The sequence below is a fragment of the Camellia sinensis genome, chromosome 1 (genome assembly GCF_055761805.1).
Source record: "Camellia sinensis isolate YWXY chromosome 1, ASM5576180v1, whole genome shotgun sequence".
In the NCBI taxonomy this organism is placed as follows: Eukaryota; Viridiplantae; Streptophyta; class Magnoliopsida; order Ericales; family Theaceae; genus Camellia; species Camellia sinensis.
The window spans coordinates 136,088,018-136,107,780 of NC_138961.1; the positions used below are offsets into that span (position 1 = coordinate 136,088,018).

Genomic DNA, 19,763 nt, shown 5'->3' on the forward strand with positions numbered 1-19,763 from the left:
TTTATTGATATACTTTATCATACTTTGTATATTCTCATCAACAAAAAAAAAATTTACTGATAAAAAAAAAATAGTTGACTTTTTATTAGCAAATTGCATATAACATATGTATGCAATATAATGTATTAGTATGTGTCTGTCTGTATGTATCTTTTTTTTTTTGATCGGCAAAAGGAAAACTTTATTGATGGAAAAGGAAAATTACATCAATAAAGTGGAGCTTGGAGCTAAAACAAGCTCCAACCTCCAAGTTGGTGAGAAATCAACGAGCAAACACAACAGAGGAAAAAACCAGAAAAATCAGATAGCTTAGGCAGTACATCACCAAAAATGGCACAGATTTTCTGAGCTATATGCCATGAATTCCCACAGCTCAAACAAAGCATACCAAACACCTTGCCTTGAACAGCTGTTAAGATGCTTCAAATATGAACCCAATGCTTCAACCCACTCATCTCTATTGAGATCTGATGGGATAACAGCCAAAAACAAGAGATTCTCCTTGGAGTATATAACAGCAGCAGACCCACTGTGTGTATCAAATAACAGAACCAGCATGCACCTAATTACTCAATTAGAACTACAACCCCCAGCTAACAACAGCAGACCCATTGTAACCCATCGTGACTATCAATTAATTTTGAATCTTCCTCCTCTGCACAGTCCAACCCAGAAACAGAATTAGACTGCAAAATTCCAGCAAGAGTCAACCTGGGAGCTAAGAAGGCAAACTGATAGTAACAACCATAAAGTAGCCCAAAAACCAGAACACTGAAACTGGTGAGCACCATAACAGAGATAGGCTTCCCAAACAAAACAGCCCATGAACCTTTTGCCTTCCAGATGTATACAAAAACAGCACAATCAAGTAGCCTTCCCACCATAGCAGACCAAAATTCAAACACAAATAGATCAACACAGCACATCCCCAGAAGGCACCATAGCAGAACAACAAACTACCAAAATTGCTAAGCCTAGTTACTCTACACAGCATAACCCTCAGGTGGATTAGCCCCCAGCTGAATCAATTAACTTCAGCAGCTGGCAGAAGAGGATGGGGAGACCACCTTTCCTGTCCACAGCAAACCAGTGCACAGTCATCTGCTAACCACTACTACAACACCATTGGCTGAGATTGATCAGCAAACCAATTCAGACCACCAATTCAAACCACCTAATATGTGTTAGCCATCAGAAGCAAACCCATCAGCCAACAGCCAACTACAGCAGTGCAATAGCTCCAACTGCACTCCAGCCATACGGCATTCAGAGCATAACAGACTATTCTTCCTCCCACACAGATCAACCAGTAACAGACCATTTCATCACACCAGCAATTGAAACCTCCTCTGCTTTACCCCACCAAAGCTGCAGAAAGTCACAAAGATCCCATTCAATCTGCTGCAGAAACTCCTAAGCCAAGCATCTTCTAATCTGTTGCAAATTATGCACTAGGTCATTGACAGTGAAGTTCAAAGCTGGGACATAGGACTTAATCCACAAAGCAATTCAAACCTCAATAGATTCACACAAAGCTAGAAAATTAGGCTCCACCCCATTGAACACAGAGTCATTCCTCTGTTTCCATATGGACCAGAAAATAGCATATGGAATTACACTCCACAGCTTCTTTTCCAGTTTCCTCATGCTACAACCCGACCACCACTGAATAACACTCTGAACAGAACCTGGTGAAGCCCATTGTCACCCCCACCTTCTGACAAAATAAGACCAGATCAGCCACACACGAGGGCAGTGAAGTAACACATGGTTAATAGTTTCCTCCTCTTCTCTGCAAAAAACACAACAAACATCAACATTGGCATTTAGGATACCAATTCTGCGCAAATAACTAGCAGACTTGATTCTACCCTTCCACACCAACCAACCAAAGAATTGTGCTCTTGATGGAGCAGGAGCCTTCCACAAAACTCTAGAGATCAAACTATTAGACCCAAAGCCCAATTCAAACCACTGATAAACAGATGAGACACTAAAACAACCAGCTGTATTTGCATTCCAAGTCAAACAATCGGCCACATTAGCTCTAAGCAAAGGGGGACTACTCAGAAGTACTAGTAATCTACTCAATTCTGCTTCCTCCCAAGCAAAAAGAGGCCTCCTAAAATTAAACACCCAATTCCCATATACATCTCTATTGCTGTGAAACATGAATACAGACTCTTCTTTATCAACTGATAGAGAATATAGTCTAGGAAACTCATCTCTAAGACAAACGCCCTCTGTCCAACAATCAGACCAAAATCTAATTCTTCTACCATCCCTAAGCTTGACCACAGCATTACTCCTAAAAAATTGCATCAGATCTGCCCCAGAAGCCACAGTGTAAATAATATCAGCCCAAGTTTTAGAGAACCTACTAGTCCTCTCAGTGGAGGGATACCATACCCAACCTGTCTCCCTGTACTTTCCACATATAACATCCTTCCAAAGAGAGTTCTCTTCAGCACCAAACCTCCACCACCACTTCAGTAAAAGGCATACATTCATGATTCTAATTCTCTTAACACCCAACCCTCCTAAGTTTTTACTTTTAGAAACATCCTCCCATTTCACCAAGTGCACTTTCCTCCTCAAATCTGAGCCACCCCAAAGAAAAGCAGATTGAATACTTTCCATCTTTTTTGCTACCATCTCAGGCATCTTAAATATTGAGAGATAAAAAATAGGTAGGCTAGCAAGAACAGACTTAATCAAGGTCAGCCGATTTGCAAAGGATAGATATCTTCTCTTCCAAGAAGCAAGTCTTTGCTTACACTTATCAATCACTGGCAGCCAAGTTCTGCTACTACTTGGGCTGGCCCCTAATGGCAACCCCAAGTATTTGATGGGCAATTTTTGAAATTTACAATTCAACCTACTTGCAAAATCCTGGCCCAGCTCATCTGGAATCCCCACCCCACAGACCACACTTTTGTTAAAATTAATTCTAAGTCCTGACAAGACTTCAAAGCACCTGAGGATTCGTTTTATATTTACTATTTCCCCCCAATCAGCTTCACAGAACAAAATGGTATCATCCGCAAATTGTAGATACGTAATCCGCAGACTACTAGGCCCAATAGATGCCCCTGTAATCAGTCCCAAATCTTTTGCTCTACCCATTAAGATATTAAGTGCCTCAGCCACAATAATGAACAGAAAAGGTGACAGTGGGTCTCCCTGACGAAGTCCCTTCTGTGGACTAAATTCAGGAGTTGGAGACCCATTAACCAACACTGAAGTTCTTACAGAAGTAACACATACCTTCATCCAACTCACCCATTTAGTACCAAAACCAAATTTAACTAACATAGAGAACAAAAATTCCCAATTGACAGAATCATAAGCTTTATGAAAATCCAGTTTAAGCACAACTCCACATCCTCTAGCCTTCTTCCACCCATCTACTATCTCATTAGCAATAAGTATGCCATCTAAAATGTTTCTGCCCCTCAAAAAAGCCGATTGAGTTTCACTTATAATCCTAGGCAGCACCTGTTTCAACCTATTTGATAGTACCTTGGCCAAAATCTTGTACATGGAACCCACTAAGCTGATGGGCCTATATTCATTTAGGCTAGCTGGGTTCTCATTTTTTGGGATAAAAGCTATGAAGGAACTGTTTAACCCTCTAACCAACTTGGCATTTTGATGAAAGTCCCTCATAAATAGCAAGACATCCTCCTTCACTATATGCCAGCATTTCTGAAAAAAGCCCATATTAAATCCATCAGGCCCGGGGGCCTTGTTTCCCCCACAAGATTTAATAGCACTTAAGATTTCCTCCTCTGAAAATTCCGCTTCCAAAAATCCTGAATCATTTTTTTTCCCCAATTGACTTGAAGGGGCCATTTAAGGTGGGCCTAACCCTCCAAGACTCCTCAAACATATTGCTAAAGTGTTTGAACACCTCAGCTTTAATGGCTAGAGGCTCTTCTACAATAATTCCACTCATCAAAATGGAGCAAATGGCATTCCTATTACTTCTACATCTAGCCATAGCATGGAAAAAAGAAGTATTTCGATCACCCAATAATGCCCATTTAAGTCTAGATTTTTGAAACCACATCCTCTCCAGCATTTTACTTAGCTGCCAAGCATCACCTTTCAGTTCTCTCTTCCTCGCTATTTCATCTGCAGATAAGACCCTTGCTTCGGCAAATAGATCAAGGGCATGAACTTCCTCCTCTGTAGCTTTGAGCTTGCTCTCCACATTTCCAAACACCTCCTTATTCCACCCCTTCAAAGCTGATTTTAACCCTTTGAATTTGACTAAACATCTGAATCCATCCCAACCCAACACATTTAGAGCAGCCCAAGTTTGTTCCACAAATGGCAAGAAATTTGGATGCAATGACCAAGCATTTATGAACCTGAATGGTCTAGGACCCCAATCCCTCTTATCCTCCATCAGAATAATAGGGCAATGGTCAGAGACCAGTCTAGGTAAACCCCAAAGCTTAAAATTGAAAGTCTGCAACCATTCTGGATTTAATAGAAATTTGTCAAGCCTGCTCCATCTATCACCCTCTTGTGAATGACACCAAGTAAACTTCCTTCCACACATAGGTAGATCAAAGACCTCTAGTTGCTCTATCAATTCATTGAACTCCCTCATACCCTTATCCCTCCTAGAGCAACCTTTTCTTTCAGAAATGCTTTTAATTTCATTAAAATCACCCCCCAAGCACCATGGTTCCAAGAAATCACCCCCCAACCTTTTCTTATGATTTAATATAGCTGAAACTTGAATAATATATTCATTTTTACCATGAAACCCAAGTTTAAGTAGATAAGACAGATCAATTTCTGGATTGACAATTTGCTTTAACAAACTTCAGCCTGATCTTTTAACTTGGGTTTTTGAATTGAAAAATGATATTTGTCGCCATATGATTTTTATCTATTTTCACTTTTATGAAAATTTTACATAATAAATTTTAAGTGTACATATAAGACTTACCATATCTAAATGGTAACAATATTTTTTATATATAATAGGTCTTACATGTACATATGTAATTTATTACTTGAATCTAGGTAAGAGGTTACAAAAAATAGAATAAAGATCCGGACCCTCTTTGAGGGTCACCCCCACAACCCCTTTTGCCTTTGATTGGTCTATTTTTTTTTTTTTTTTTCATCTCCCCCTATCACCAACCCCCACGTGTGTGTAAGGGGTGTGTGGGGGGGGGTGGTGGGAGTGGAGAGTTTGAGGGGGTCTTAATCATGGCCCCAAAAAATAATATACTCATCTTGTGATATATATAATCATTATGTTTTGAATGAGCCATTGTTTTCTTTCTTTGAATTAGTCATCAAATAATAATTCTAATTTAATGTTTACTATATGTGTGGGAAGAGAAATTTAAGGTGATAAGTATAAAAATAAATAATAGAGAAATTAATATGTATGTTGTCTAAATGGTAAAAGTATTCTTAATAAAACTTAAAATCTTAAGTTCAAATTTTGCTCACGCCTTTAAAGAATATTTTTTTTATTTTAGAATAGGAAAGAAAAGTTATCATACTATTAAACACCAAATTATATACTCACATATATAATGAAATAGATAGATATATATATATATATATATATTGCTCAGATATTCAAAATTACACATTGAGTATATGTAGTCATTTTGTCTCACATATACCAATTAATTATTGGGTCAAAACTTTTAGGAGTAGCCTCAAGAAAAAGTAAGGAATGAAATGTGTGTTCACTCCTTGAAGCTTGAACCTATGGCTTTCATATGAGAGACGCACAATTGTTTATAGTTTTTGAAAACTGCTTGTTCTTTTTCATGTTTTTTGGGTTTAGTTAATATTTTTTTAGTTTTTAGATAATATTGATTTAAATGCACATAAATAAATAAGTAAAATTTTTATGAAAATTTTGAGGAAAAAAAATATTAAAAGTATAACAAACTGCAATTGAAAAATTTTTTTGAGAGAAAACTAAGTAAGCTCTAACCAACTAAACCCCCGTTTGGCAAATGGGTTGGATTAAATTAGCTAACAAAAAAATAAAATAAGTTAATTTAGTCAATAAGATAAAATGTTATATTCAAATTATAATCATTTTATTTTTTTACTAAAAAAAATCAAAAACTTATCTTAAATAGAACTTTTTTAATTAAATTAAAATAATTAAAAAATCAAATTAATATAGCAAAATATAGTATGGACAGACGGCTGAGAGCTTAACAGGCTTTGCAAGCATATCATTATTATTATTATTATTATTATTATTATTATTATTGATGGTGCTGAAATCCTTCCAATTCAATCTTGACGTCATGACATGTAGGGATGACAATAGATAATCTATTTTATAAGTATTCATGGAGACCTAACTTAAATACATAAGTTTTTCCCTTTCTTTTTGTCTGTCGAGTAGGGTAAATGATGTTCTTTGAATCTCCACTGGAGATGGGGCAGAAATGGGTACCCACTAATTTCCCCATAAGTTTTTTTTTTTTTAGATACATCGAAAAATAATTTCTTCATATGTTTTCACTAAGGATGGCAATAGGGTTTAATGAGGTGGATATTAATTCTCGTCCCCATTCTCCTACACTTATTTTTCCCCTTTTTCATTTCCCATAAGTACTACGCTCCCCATCTCCTAATGGGTTTAAGCTAACTTGATCTTTTTTCTTCTACTTTTTTTAAGATTCACAACCAAAGCTAAATATACATTGAATCTTATTTTATTTTATTTGGCTCAACAACAAAATCAAATACACATTAATTAAAATTGTCACATTATTCTTGTCAAATTTTATATATATTTAGAATTTTTTAAATTTATTGAGAAAAATTCTATTCCTACAAAAAAAAAATTATTTTTTAAAAATTTTATGTATATCCTTCTCTCTATATGAAGGTGAGTTCTTGTTTCCATCTTCTTCTTTTTTCTTTTTTTAAATTTTTATTTGCATTTATAGCATGAATTTTTTTGTTTCAATATTTCCTACAATTGTTTTATTGCATTTCTTTATGATTTGATGGTAACCTTAGATTGAATTTCCCAATTTTCATCTTAGCTAATGATTACCTTAATTGAAATTTTTTTTGTCGTCAATTTTCATGTTTTGGTTATGATTAGTTGCGCATTTTTAATCGATAGTTACAATCTTATCACTGCTAGATTATCGCCATCGCAAATCGCCGTTGCTGTAATCAAAGGATGAGAGAGTGTGAGAATTAAAACTCTAATTGTAAATAGAATAGTGAAAACATATAGAGAAATTATTTTTTGATGTACCTAAAATATATATATATATATATATATATGGAGAAATTAGTGGGTACCCATCCTCGGTTGAGATTTAAAGAACATTACTTATCCTACCTGTGGACTCGCCTTTTTCCGCGCCCCCGCCTTTTGGAAAGGGTTTGAAAAGAAGGCCTCACAGTTCGGACTCTCACGGTTCTGAATCTGATCTCGCAAAGTGCAATGTGAAACTGATAAACACCAAAGAGTCCAAATCCAGCAAATCTTTTTGGAAAATCGATTTTAAATCAAATAATATCAAAATTGGACTGCTTTGCCAGATTACAGAGTCGCCACCTAAATATTTTATTTTTGGAGAAATTTAGGAAACCCTAACTCGTGCCAAAGGCCACGTGTCCATCATCACCAAAGTTGCCTCGACTCGGAAACTTAGGTACGAGAGGGAAAGGTCCTGAAATGAGCACCCCCACTCGTCCGATCAAAGATCGGCCTCTACTAATCATGATATACTCTTTTATAAACATTATGTGTTCTTGTTCTGGTTATTAGCTAACATTACTATATGACACACACAAGCAAGTATAGACTAGTTGCAAGACTTGGAACAATTCAACTCGTGTTTGTTTGTGAAAATAGTTTGAATTTGCCACCCTCAAGTGGGCTCAAAAATGCGGATTTGCCACCAAACAAAGTGGGCTTAAAACAGGATTTCGCCATAACAAAGTGGGCTTAAAACACACATTCGTTGAATTATTCCAATTCAAACAACAAAGCCTTCATCCACAGGCATTCATACAGTTTAGCATTTAAACACATAACCTCATGGCAAGCATGCAAAACATGGCAATATGGCAATCGCACTCATGCAAGTATGTTAAAGCATAAAACTCACCGAGTACTCCAAGTCAAAATAGAAATTAGTTAGAAAAATGCATGATCCTAACTATACAAGATGCCTAATGCAACGCATGTGATATGCAATTAAATAGGCTCAGCTACTTATATGGCATATAAAACACTTTGATAGCATGCTTTGAAACACGTATTCAAAGAAGTATTGAAAGTGCAATGCAATTTGAATGATGCGCCGAGTCTCGGTGCATGCAAGACAAATGAATGGATGCAAACATGCAAGCAAAATTTATGCTAATTAAAAATGCCCCTAATATAACCATCAAAAGCAATTAAATAAAAGGAAGAAAGACGTGGGGTTAGAAGACATACACATGCACACTTATTACAATATTACGCCTTCACGAAGGAGGGTCTGAATGAATAAACTAGCTAGCTAGGCTAATTAAGCTAAACAAATTATTACAACAATTGAAATGAATTAACTAACTTATTCTAAACTAATTAAATATTACAAATCGAAGTAAGCTAATTAATTAAAAAACAAATTAATTAACTAAATAGTTACAACACTTGTATGAATTAGTTACAACTAACTAACTAAGCAAAGCAACTAAATGGCCTCGAGAGACGAGGGATGCATGCATGCTCAGTTTTCGCCCCAAAAAGCCCTCTGTTTTGCTCCCGAGAGACTCTGTTTGCAGGGTTGAGCACACTCCAGAAACTTTCTGCTCCAACTTACCAAATCTCTGCGAAGGATCACACCAGTGGCCTGCCGGCCATGGGAGGTTGCTGCCGACCCCCTGCCGGCCAAAAGGATGCCTTGCCAGCCAGAAATGAGGCATTGCAGGCCATGGATGGGGCACTGCCAGCCACTGATGCTCTGAGTCACCATACTGCAACAGAGCACAAACAAAGCAAAATGAAAGTTTTTCCAGGGATTTGTTTGTACGGTACCCCTCCTTATCATCTCAAAACCTCAATGAAGTGGCACACTTAGATCCAAAACCACCAATCAAGCAATTTCATTGCATGATGGCCAAACATCCAAGTTGTACAATTTTGATAAATGCACAAATAAGATTCAAAGGACCACTACCCTATCATGCATGATCAAGGACAATGGAGACCAAGGAAAATGGCACATTTCATCACTATTGAGTATGAAATGTCCCATTTTCCTTGTGTTCAAACTAACGTTCGGTTTGAACACATGCAATGCAACACAAATAAGGCTTATCTTGCTTCTTTTACTTATTCAATTTTGTTTACTCATTTTATATTACCGATTCATTCTTTAATTGATTTAGTCCAATGGTGAGAGTCCTCTAAAGAGAAAGAAGTGTCAACCAAATGATGATGTAAGGCAAGAGAGAGTTCATGCCGTTGATAATGAACCCTCAAAGATGATTAAATCATTAAGCATAAACTCTATCTCAAGCTTAAAGAATCCCAAACTTGAAACAACTCTCAAAAGCAATTGAAAGAGTAAAACAAATGAAAATGTGACAGAGCTATATATGTTGAAATTACATGCAAAATGACACTATAACATGCAACCAACTCAAACAACTCATGTTTAAAGGCCTAAAACAATGAGCTAGTGAAGGAATTAACCCTACAACTATGCAATACAAGACTCAAATGACTTAACCAGGCAAAAACAAAGTTACAACAGTCCAAAAAAATAACCTAAATCATACTGGAATTAAGCTACAAATTGCTAGAAAAATAGGCTAACACATAGAGTTATGTAGCCTAGAAAACAAGACAAAAGGAAAGAAGGCTAACCCCTCCTATTTTGAACTTCAAAACATGATTTTTACCACTGAAATTACTCTAAAATTCAGCGTTTAAAATCTTGAAAAAAGATAGTAAAAGGGTGGGAAACACAAGGGCAAAGGCCTCCAAAACAAGGTACAAAGAAGGGCTATTAACCCCTCAACTTTTAATGGCCTTAGGACCCAAACTTCAGCCCAAAAACACAAAGTTTTTATAGCCCAAAATCAGTTGAAAGACATGCTGGAATGTAGACAAAACTAGCTAAGACAATAAGCTAATACATAAAGTTTTTGAACTAGTAAACAAGCATGAAGAGGGGTGGCTAACCCCTCTATTTTTTGGACCTCAAAATAACATTTTTAGCTTCTGAAAACCTCTGAAAATCAATGGTAAAAAGTTCAAAAAAAATTGGTTTGAAAGTGGTGAATAATGGCACAAAAGCTTAACAAGCAAAAGAGCAAGAAGGATGGACAACCCCTTAACTCAAAATAACCTCAAACCAACATTTTTAAGCCATAAAAACAAAGGCTTTTGTAGTTGAAAACCAAGCCAAAAACAGTACAAAAAGATGGTAAAACAAGTATGCAAAACAAGCTTAAAGGGTAAAGGTTATACCTCTTGAAGGGAAGAGTGATTCTATGCCACAATTCAAGTCAAAACCCACTTAAGGAGTTCCAAGAGAGCTTCAAGCACCCTCAGCCCAAAGATAAACTACTTTGATTAAGGGTTGATAGATTAAAGTTTGAAGTATGCAAGCTTCTAAGCACAAAAGCTCAAGAGAGAGAGAAATGTAGAGAGAGAGAATTGTAGAGAAAGAGACTCCCAAAATTTTTTCACTCCTAAAATGTTCTAACCTCTAAATATGAGAGATAGGTTGTCTATATATAAAAAACCAAGAGCTTAGGTCAAAAATATCAAAGAGAGAACAGCTGGAGCAGTATAGGACAGCTGGAGGAAAATATCTGGGTTTTACATTGGTGGCTAGCACATGCATTGCCGGCCATCAATGATCCATTGTCGGCCATCAAAAATCTGATTCTAGGCCTGACTCCAAACGGACATAACTCCTTCATCTAGACTCCTTTACAGGTCATTCTTGAGCCTAAATTGAAGCCCCGAAAGTCTTCTTTCCAATTGTGGTAGCCCCACATCAAAATTCTAAGTGTGCAAAAAGATATGCCTCTTTTAGTGAAGGTTGCTCATTTCCAGCTTAATCAGATTGATGCCTAACTTCTAACAACCATATCTCCATCATCCGGACTCGGCTTTAGTATATTCTTGAGTGTAAAATGAAACCCCGGTAGTCCACTTTCCAATGGTGGTGGCCTCACAACTTAAGTCCAAGTGTACAAAAGGATAGACCTGATTTAGCGAGGGCTGCTCGACTCTCTCTTAACGGTCCATGCCCATCTTCTTCCCCCAACTAGGTTTCTTCCCTCTCCTCCAATTTTCTTCAACTCCAAACCTCTAACCAAGATGTTTTAAAATATTTTTCAAAAATTTCACCTCTCTTTCATGCATTTCCACTTTGTCCCTACTCGGTTTACCGAAAAGTGTAACATTTAACAAAATGCGAGCTTCAGAACATCGTAGAAACTTTTTTTTCAAAAATATTTTGAAAGAGAGGGTTTTAAAGTCTAAAATTATCTTGGTCAAAAGGCTTTTGGTCCAAAAATGGGGTGTGAGGTTGGGATTTGACGCTCTCCTTGCTAATGAAATCGAACATTTGCACAACATAACCTTCATCATCAAGTAAGCAATCAGTGGCGCTCAAGTCTTAAGGACGGTCAATAATGGGGTGTCTACACTACCCGACGGACAAGAAAAAATGAGAAAATCCATGTTTTGGGTTGGGTCGCCATAGATACCCACAAGATAAGTTATCCATTGACATCCCTAGTTTTCACTACTCTGTTTACAATTAGAATTCTAATTCTCACTCTCTCTCATTCTCTCACTATAGCAACGGCGATTTACGACGACGACAATCTACTTAAGATGAAAATTGGAAAATTCAATCTAAAATTACCATCAAATCAAAGAGAAATCCAATAAAACAATTACATGAGATATTGAAACAAAAAAAAAATCATTCTATAAATGCAAATAAAAATTTTAAAAAAGAATAAGAAGAAGAAGAAGATGGAAACGAGAGTAACAACTCACCTTCATATTATCGAAGATCAATTAATAGAGAGGAAAAGGAGATACATAAAATTAAAAAAAGAAGATGGAAGTTTTTTGTAGGAATATAATTTTTCTAAATAAATTTAAAAAATTCTAAATTTAAATAAAATTTGACAAGAATAATGTGACAATGTTAATTAATGTGTATTTGATTTTGTTATTGAGCCAAATAAAATAAAATAAGATTGAATATATATTTAGCTTTGGTTGTAAATCTTAATAAAATAATTTTAAAAAAAATTTGGTTGTGAACCTTAAAAAAAAAAAAAAAAAAAAAAAAAAAAAAAAAAAAATCAAGTTGGGTTGGAAAAAATCTAAACCCATTAGAAAATAGGGAGGGTAATACCCATGAGAAATAAAAAAAAATAATTATAAAATAATAGAGATACGAAATTAATATCTACTCCATTAACCTCTATAGCCATCCCTAATGGCCTGCCATAGAAAATTCACTCAAAAAAGACCTGCTATAGAAAGGGTGAGCCTCAATGGATATTGGTGTAGTGCGGTCAAAGCCAGTGTCTGTCTTGGGCTAACATCAATAAGACTTGTGTCTTAAACCTTTAAAATTTGATCCAAAATAACGTCTCAAATTCATTAATCTTTTATAGTATATTCATATTAAAAATTCAAATAAGTCCAATTCTTTTTTGTTGATTTGTGCCAGTCTAAAGGGTTTAAAAAATTGTGTTGTGCCCAATTGAAAAGAAAAAATAAAAAAATTTATTTACAAGTGTTGTTGGATTCAATTGAAAAAATAAATTAAAACATATGAATCAGATATCATCACACAACAAATGAATTGCGTAAACTCTCCCAACAACGAAACACAAAATCACCTTCTAATATTTTTATATTTTTGAGTCCTTGTAATGATTTCTCTGAAATCTTAATATATGAAAATAAATTTTAATTTATAAGTTTAATAATTATATGTGCAAGTAAACTTAAATAAAAATTTATTGATACTTATCATTTTAAATTTTTTATTAAAAAAATATATATGAGAGAGCCCTATAAATTTCAGGATCGTTCCTGGTCAAAGCCCCTCCGATGCATATATAATTTAGAGAGAGGAGGAGAGATTTAGGATTTAGAATAGTTTTTACCTTTTTTTTTTTTTAACACAAAAAAAAAAAAGAAGTTCTGTGGGAGCATCACGACCTCTGTAGGCCCAGGCTCCAAGATAGCCAGTTGCCGGCCTGGTTTAACCCAACTCATAGGAAGGGACCTACCACCAAGGTACTAATAGAGCTCATCAACCACCCTAGCCATGAACAAGTGCGATCAGAGTACAGCGCGAGGTCTTAGGAAAGAATTCTTGGAAAATCTAATATTTTCGCGCCCCCCAGGAGTCAAAATTGATTCATCATTGTGAGAAGGCAATACCTTCACCACTGGGCCACCACTCTCGGTGGTAGAATAGTTTTTACCTTGTGTTTGTCCTAGTCTTTTATATGGAAACTCTAATATGGGGCACCTACTAATGGTGCGCTTCACATGGTGGGTCGTGCGTACATAATTGGGTCGGGCCTAAAGGCCTCCTAACCCCATTATTACTATTATAAGGGGAACTTACTGATAAGTCCCATGTAACAAAGTTCAAAACCCAACTAATCCCAAAACAAAATACTTGCACCAATTAGTCCAACACATTTTTAATTGTTACCAAAAAATCCTTTTTTTTTTTTTTTTTAAATTTATAGACACTGTTCACATCTTACTACCGTCGGACTTCCGTTTAACGGTCGTCGGAGACTCACCGGAATGTCTAGAATATTGCCGGAAAAAAAATAATTAAAAAACATGTTATGAAACTGTAAAATTTTACAGTTCTAAAGAATGTTATAAAACTGCAAAATTTTACAGTTTTCACCGCCTGTAATTAAAACTCGAAAACTGCTTGTTCAGAATTCGAAAATTTTCTCCATTAGAACAGAAAAACAGAAGTGTATAGCAGAGAGAGAAAAAAAAAAAAAAGAGATCGAAGGGGAAAGACGGATGTCTAACCAAATCTGTGTAGATCTACTCAGATCTGATGTAGATCTGAGTAGATCTATATCAGATCTAAGTAGATCCATTCATCTTCTTCGTCGAAAAATATATCATTTTCTTCGTCGGAGTTGATTTCAATGCTTGGTGGTTATCAATGAACCCCGATCAATGGAGAAAGATATGATCACCGGTGGTCCTCTTCCATGACAAACACGGTGACAGAAAAATGTAGAAAAAAAAAAAACGAAAGAGGAAGGGAAGCAAAAAGCAGAGAGAGAGAGGAAAGGACTTTTGGGTGTAGTGAAAAAGCTATGGGATTAAATGGAGATCACATGTTTCCCATGGGACCTATGGGTAATTTCCCCCTATTATAATTATATTAAGGGTAAGTTTGGGAACCCTTATAATAATCAAAAGTCAAAAGTTAATAAAAAATTAAAAAAAAATCAAAAAATTATAAATAAAAAAAAGTTAAAGATTTTATTTCTTTTCTATTTTTTGTACTATTTTTTGTAAAAACAACAACAAAAAAATATCTCAAACATACTGATTTTTTTTCATATCATATTTTAACTAAAAAATTAAAAATTACTAAAATACCCTATTCTCAACCAAACCTAAGAATCACATAAACTATATCTTTTGAAAGCGTCAAAGGCATAACAAAGTCTTATTAGATTCCACTATTAGTGGGTTCAAAGACTTGGGAACTAGTTTGCTATAACTTTTGAGAAACGCAAATTGGTGTTGAGGAATGCCAATTAGATAATATTAGGGTCGGAAACATTATAGTTGACTTTTGTGGCAACCACTTCGTCAAAACCGTATGGTTCTCGGGAAAGTGGAGGAAAGAAAATGCTCTTGCCATTGCAATTAATAGCAATTGCAAAGGACAGTATGAAGGCAGAGAATTCAAGAAATTTCTAAAAGAGTTCTGCTACGTAGCTTGAAATTTCTGAACTTGAAATTGACTCGAATTCAAAATGATGTCGTTTTGGAATTTTTTTTTTTTTTTTTTCTTTTCTTCTTCCTTTCCATTTCCATAACTCACAGAAGAAGAAGAAGAAAGAAGAGGAGAGGAGAGGTAAAGAAAAAAAAAATAGCGCAGAGACACACACACAGAGATCTGGAAACGCGCACACACAAAAATCAAAGAAACCCACATATACAAATCCATGAAAAACACACACACACACAGATTTGGAAACACATGAAACACACACACACAGATCTGGAAACACACACACACAAATCCATGAAACACACACAAATCAAACCCACATAAACAAATCCATGAAACACACACACACACACATATAGAAAAAGAGAAGAGGAGAAGAGAGAGGGTGGCGACGGGGGTGGTGTAACGGCAACAGCGACGGCGACGACGTGAGAATATCGATCGGCTACCCCTTCATCTTCTCTCTTTCCTCTCTCTTCTCTCTCTTTCTCTCTTCCTCCCTCACTCGGCCTCTGTTTCACAGATAAAAGAGGAGGAAAAAAAATTCAAAACAACGTCGTTTTGAATTCAGGCCATTTGAGCCCCAGCAATTTCGAGTTCTGAATCATTTACATATCTGAAAATGCATTCATTTTGACCTTTTTTATTAATTAATTATTTTCTAAAAAATAAGGCTGAATTGATATTTTCAGCCATGTGTGGAAACAAAAAAAAAACAAAAGCAGAAAAAATATGCATAATAATTAATTCAAATCGAAACTTTTTGTTCACAAAGTCAAATCTTCTTCATTTCAACCAAGGTGGATCAAGTTTTGCACATCGTAGGGACATAATTTTAAGTTGTTCATATGGTTTAAGTGGTTAGTTGAAATGTTACGTTGGTGATTTTAATTGGCGGAGGTGCAGTCAAACTACATCTGAATCCGAGATGTTCAAATGAAGAACTAGAATTCTAGATAATGACAAACTCTCTATTTGTGTAAGATTGGACTCTTGAGAGGGTTGATCTTAATCCAAATAGGAGTTTTTGGATAATTGATATCCTTGATTTTGGGTCTTTTGGGAAGAAGCTAAAAAAGGCAACTTTTTGGCTTTTTAGCTTTTTTACACAAAAAAGCTACAAAAGAGTCAAAAAACGTCAAAAAGCCAAAAAGCCATCTTCTTACAAACTTTTCAAAACACCACAAAGTCTCATGAAGTAAGACTTCTAGAAAAAGTTAAGACACTGATCATTATAAAAGTAAGGCATCCCGTGGATCTAAGGTATGTGATTTATTTTGTGAGCTCTTAATTTGAGTTGATATCTTATGAGATAAGTTACTGACTTGATCGTCGAAGTGCTTCCGGGTGGACGAGCCACCGTGGTATGTTTTACTCTCTTGTGCGCAAGTGTTGGCTTGATCTATTCTTCTGTGTGCTCTCCAGCTGAGTTTCTTAGATCTCGGCAGAGAGATCTGTTTAGTTATGAGGTCAAAAATCAACACCCACAATTTGGCGACGTCTATGGGAACTTAGTAAGAATAGATGACCAACATCTGAAAAGAATGACGAAAAGCATCAACTTGATTCTTGATTCTTGGTTCTTGACGAGTGGACATTTGAGTCAATGTTTCTTGATGCTGACAAGTTATAATCTCAGTCGAAGGAGTATCTCTAGCATGTTGTTTAGCCAACATGTTAGAAAATCAGACAATACAGGTTTCATCACCTCAAGTTACCTTGGTAATAGAACCTAGGGAGCAATTATAGGGACATAATTTTGAGTTGTCTACGTGGCCTAGGTGATTAGCTAAGGTGCCACGTGGGTGATTCTGATTGCCCTAGGTGTGGTCAAACCACATTTGAATTTGAGATGTTCAAATGAAGCACTAGAGTCCTAGATGATAACAAACTCTCTATTTAGGTAAGATTGGACTCTTAAGAGGGTTAATCTTAATCCAAACAGAAGGAGTCTTGGATAATTGATATCCTTGTAAAGGATAGAGTCTCGTGAAATAAGACTTCTAGGAAAAGTTAGACAATGATCATTATAAAAGTCAGACGCCCCCGTGGATCTAAAGTATGTAAATTATTTTGTAAGCTCTTGATTTGAGTTGATATCTTGTGAGATAAGTTACTGACTTAATCGTCGGAGTGCCCTGGGTGGACAAGCCACCATAGTATTTCTTACTCTCTTGTGCGTAGGTGTTGGCTTAATCTATTCTTCCGTGTGTTCTCCAGCTGAGTTCCCTAGATTTCGACAAGGAGATCTCTTTGATTATGAGGTCAAAGATCAACACCCACATACATTTTCTTTTTATTAATGGTTTTTTGAGAACTAATTTTTTTTAGTGATTTTTTGACTTTTTATAAATATAAAAAAGAAAAAAATATATTTTTACGACTATACTTTTCCTTTATTTTCAATAACACCCTCAGATTTTGAATAATTTCAATTTTATCCTTAAAATTTTTGAAATTGTATCATTTTTACCCCTACCATCACATTTGTAACGAAAAAAAGTTAAAAATTACATTTTGACCCCAAATTTTTTATAAAAAATAAATAAATAAATAAAAAAGATACAAACTCAACATTTCCTACCCAAACTTACTATCTCTCCTCTTCTTCCAATTCTTCTATCTCCTCCACCCTTGCAAGCGCTGCCACCCTCACTAACCACCATCGCAATCACTCAATTCTCCAACCCAACTTCTCTCAAATCCAAATTCACTCACTAAATATATATATATGTGTGTGTGTATGTATACATATCATCTCTTCATCAACTTCTCTCAAACCTAAATTCACTCGCTCAATATTCTCTCAAACCTATATCAATTATCTATCTACATATATATATATATATATATCATCTCTTCATCACCTTCACCAACATTACCACCCGAACCACTAACTTGACCACCACTAAACTCCATTATCGCCACCATAATCATCACCATCACCACTACCTTTTAACATCTAACCCACCTCTTTCACAACCAAGTTCAATTACCACTACCATCAAGCTCTACGCCCCAACATCACCGCTATAACCAGATCGTTACCACCGCTATCACCATCTCCATTACTACCAATAACAATGCTCCACATCATGTTATAAGTAAAAAAGAAGAAAAATGAGGAAGATAGAGGAGAAAGATACAAAAGATAAATGTTTTGGAATTTTTGAAGTTAGTTTTTGGTCAACTTTCGACATACCAAAACGCCCATTAGACAAAGAAGTGAGAAAGCAAAGTAGTGTAGGACAAAGTAGGAAGTAAGGTGAAGAGAATGGCGAAAGAATGAAGTAGAACGATCAAAAATCGAGAAAGATATGAAATCCAAAAGATGGCTCGAAGAAAAGTCAAAAACGAGAAGAAAAGTCTTTTTTTTAATAAACTTTCAGAGCTGACGGCACGCCAAAAGAAGAAAAGCAAGACGTGTGAGAGGTGATATAAAAATTAGGCCATGAGGTGAGTTAAACGACGTAAAAATGAGGTAGAATGAACTAAAGTGGTGGTTGGTAGTAGTGGTAGCGCTTGGGGAAATTCTGGATTTACCAATGACATTCATTTCTTTGATGTATGGGGGTTTTGGAGTTTTGGGTTACATGGCATTGAGGATGGTTTATTTGATGTATTAATGACATTTATTTATGATTTTAATTTATAGATTAAAATTTATGAAAAAATTTATGGTCATTGTAAAAGATGACAACAGAGGAGGAGGGTGGCTGGAGTGGGAAACGAATGGCGAATGAGGGTTGCCAGAGAAAGAAGTGGAAGGGGTGAGAAAAGAGGGTGAGTTTGGTTAGAAGATAGTGAGTTTACATATTTCTTTTGAAATTTGGGGCCAAATTATAATTTTTTTTAAACTTTTTCCGTTACAAATATAACAATAGGGTTAAAAATAATACGACTTCAAAAACTTCAGGGGAAATTTGAAATTATTCGAAGTCTACAGTGTCATTGAAAATCGAGGAAAAATTATAGGGGTGAAAATGGAATTTTCTCCAAAAAAAATGTAAAAAATAGAAAGAAAATATTGAATTTTTTGTAATGACATTTTGATTAAAACTTTGAGTTCCTAAAATGGGCTAAGTCTATGAATTCATAGCATAGTCTTAGATTTTTGTTAAGAATTAAAATGTGTGATCGAGATTGAATTATGTGTAGAATAAATCTGAATCACATATTGATATTTCTAAGTAATTTTCTGAATAAAATTTCTAAATTTGTAGTATTACTACATTTTTTTAAATCCAAAACCAAAACATGGAATTATGGAGAGTGCAAAGTAAAAAATCATTCAGCATGTTTGGTCTAAATTTTCAAGATTCACTTTTTAGAAAATTGATTTTTTTTTTTTGTTTTTTCTGTATTTTTTTTTAACTGAATTTTTTAATATTATAAGCAATTTTTTTAATTTTTAAATACACCTAACATAAATACACTTAAGAAGTATAATATTTGTAAAAAAAATCTTTAGAAAATTCACTAAATACCAAAAATACAAAAAGAAAAATATGAGAATTCAGTATATTTTTTGTATTCTTGTGTATTTATTGATTTTTTAAAATATTTTTTCACAAATATTTTACTTTTAGATACATCAAAGTAAGTAAAAAAAATTTCTTAAAATTTTAAAAATATTCACTAAAAATAAGAAAACACGAAAAGTAAAAAACTCAATTTTTAAAAAATTGAATTCAGAAAATTAAAACCAAACACACTGATTGATGTGTTATCTTAAGCGCT

The 19,763-nt window shown here is 35.0% G+C and overlaps 1 protein-coding gene across 1 annotated transcript; it reads right to left on the reverse strand.

Annotated features, from left to right (window-relative positions):
• Positions 1-3,820: 3,820 nt before the first annotated feature.
• Positions 3,821-4,621, reverse strand: LOC145820038 (uncharacterized). Its single transcript, XM_082914416.1, has one exon. The coding sequence runs from the start codon at positions 4,619-4,621 to the stop codon at positions 3,821-3,823; it is 801 nt and encodes a 266-aa protein (XP_082770542.1).
• Between the last annotated feature and the right edge of the window lie 15,142 nt (positions 4,622-19,763).

Bases quoted from the DNA above. Each gene is read 5' to 3' on its own strand.
- LOC145820038 (XM_082914416.1), bottom strand. From the start codon at position 4,621: ATGAGGGAGTTCAATGAATTGATAGAGCAACTAGAGGTCTTTGATCTA.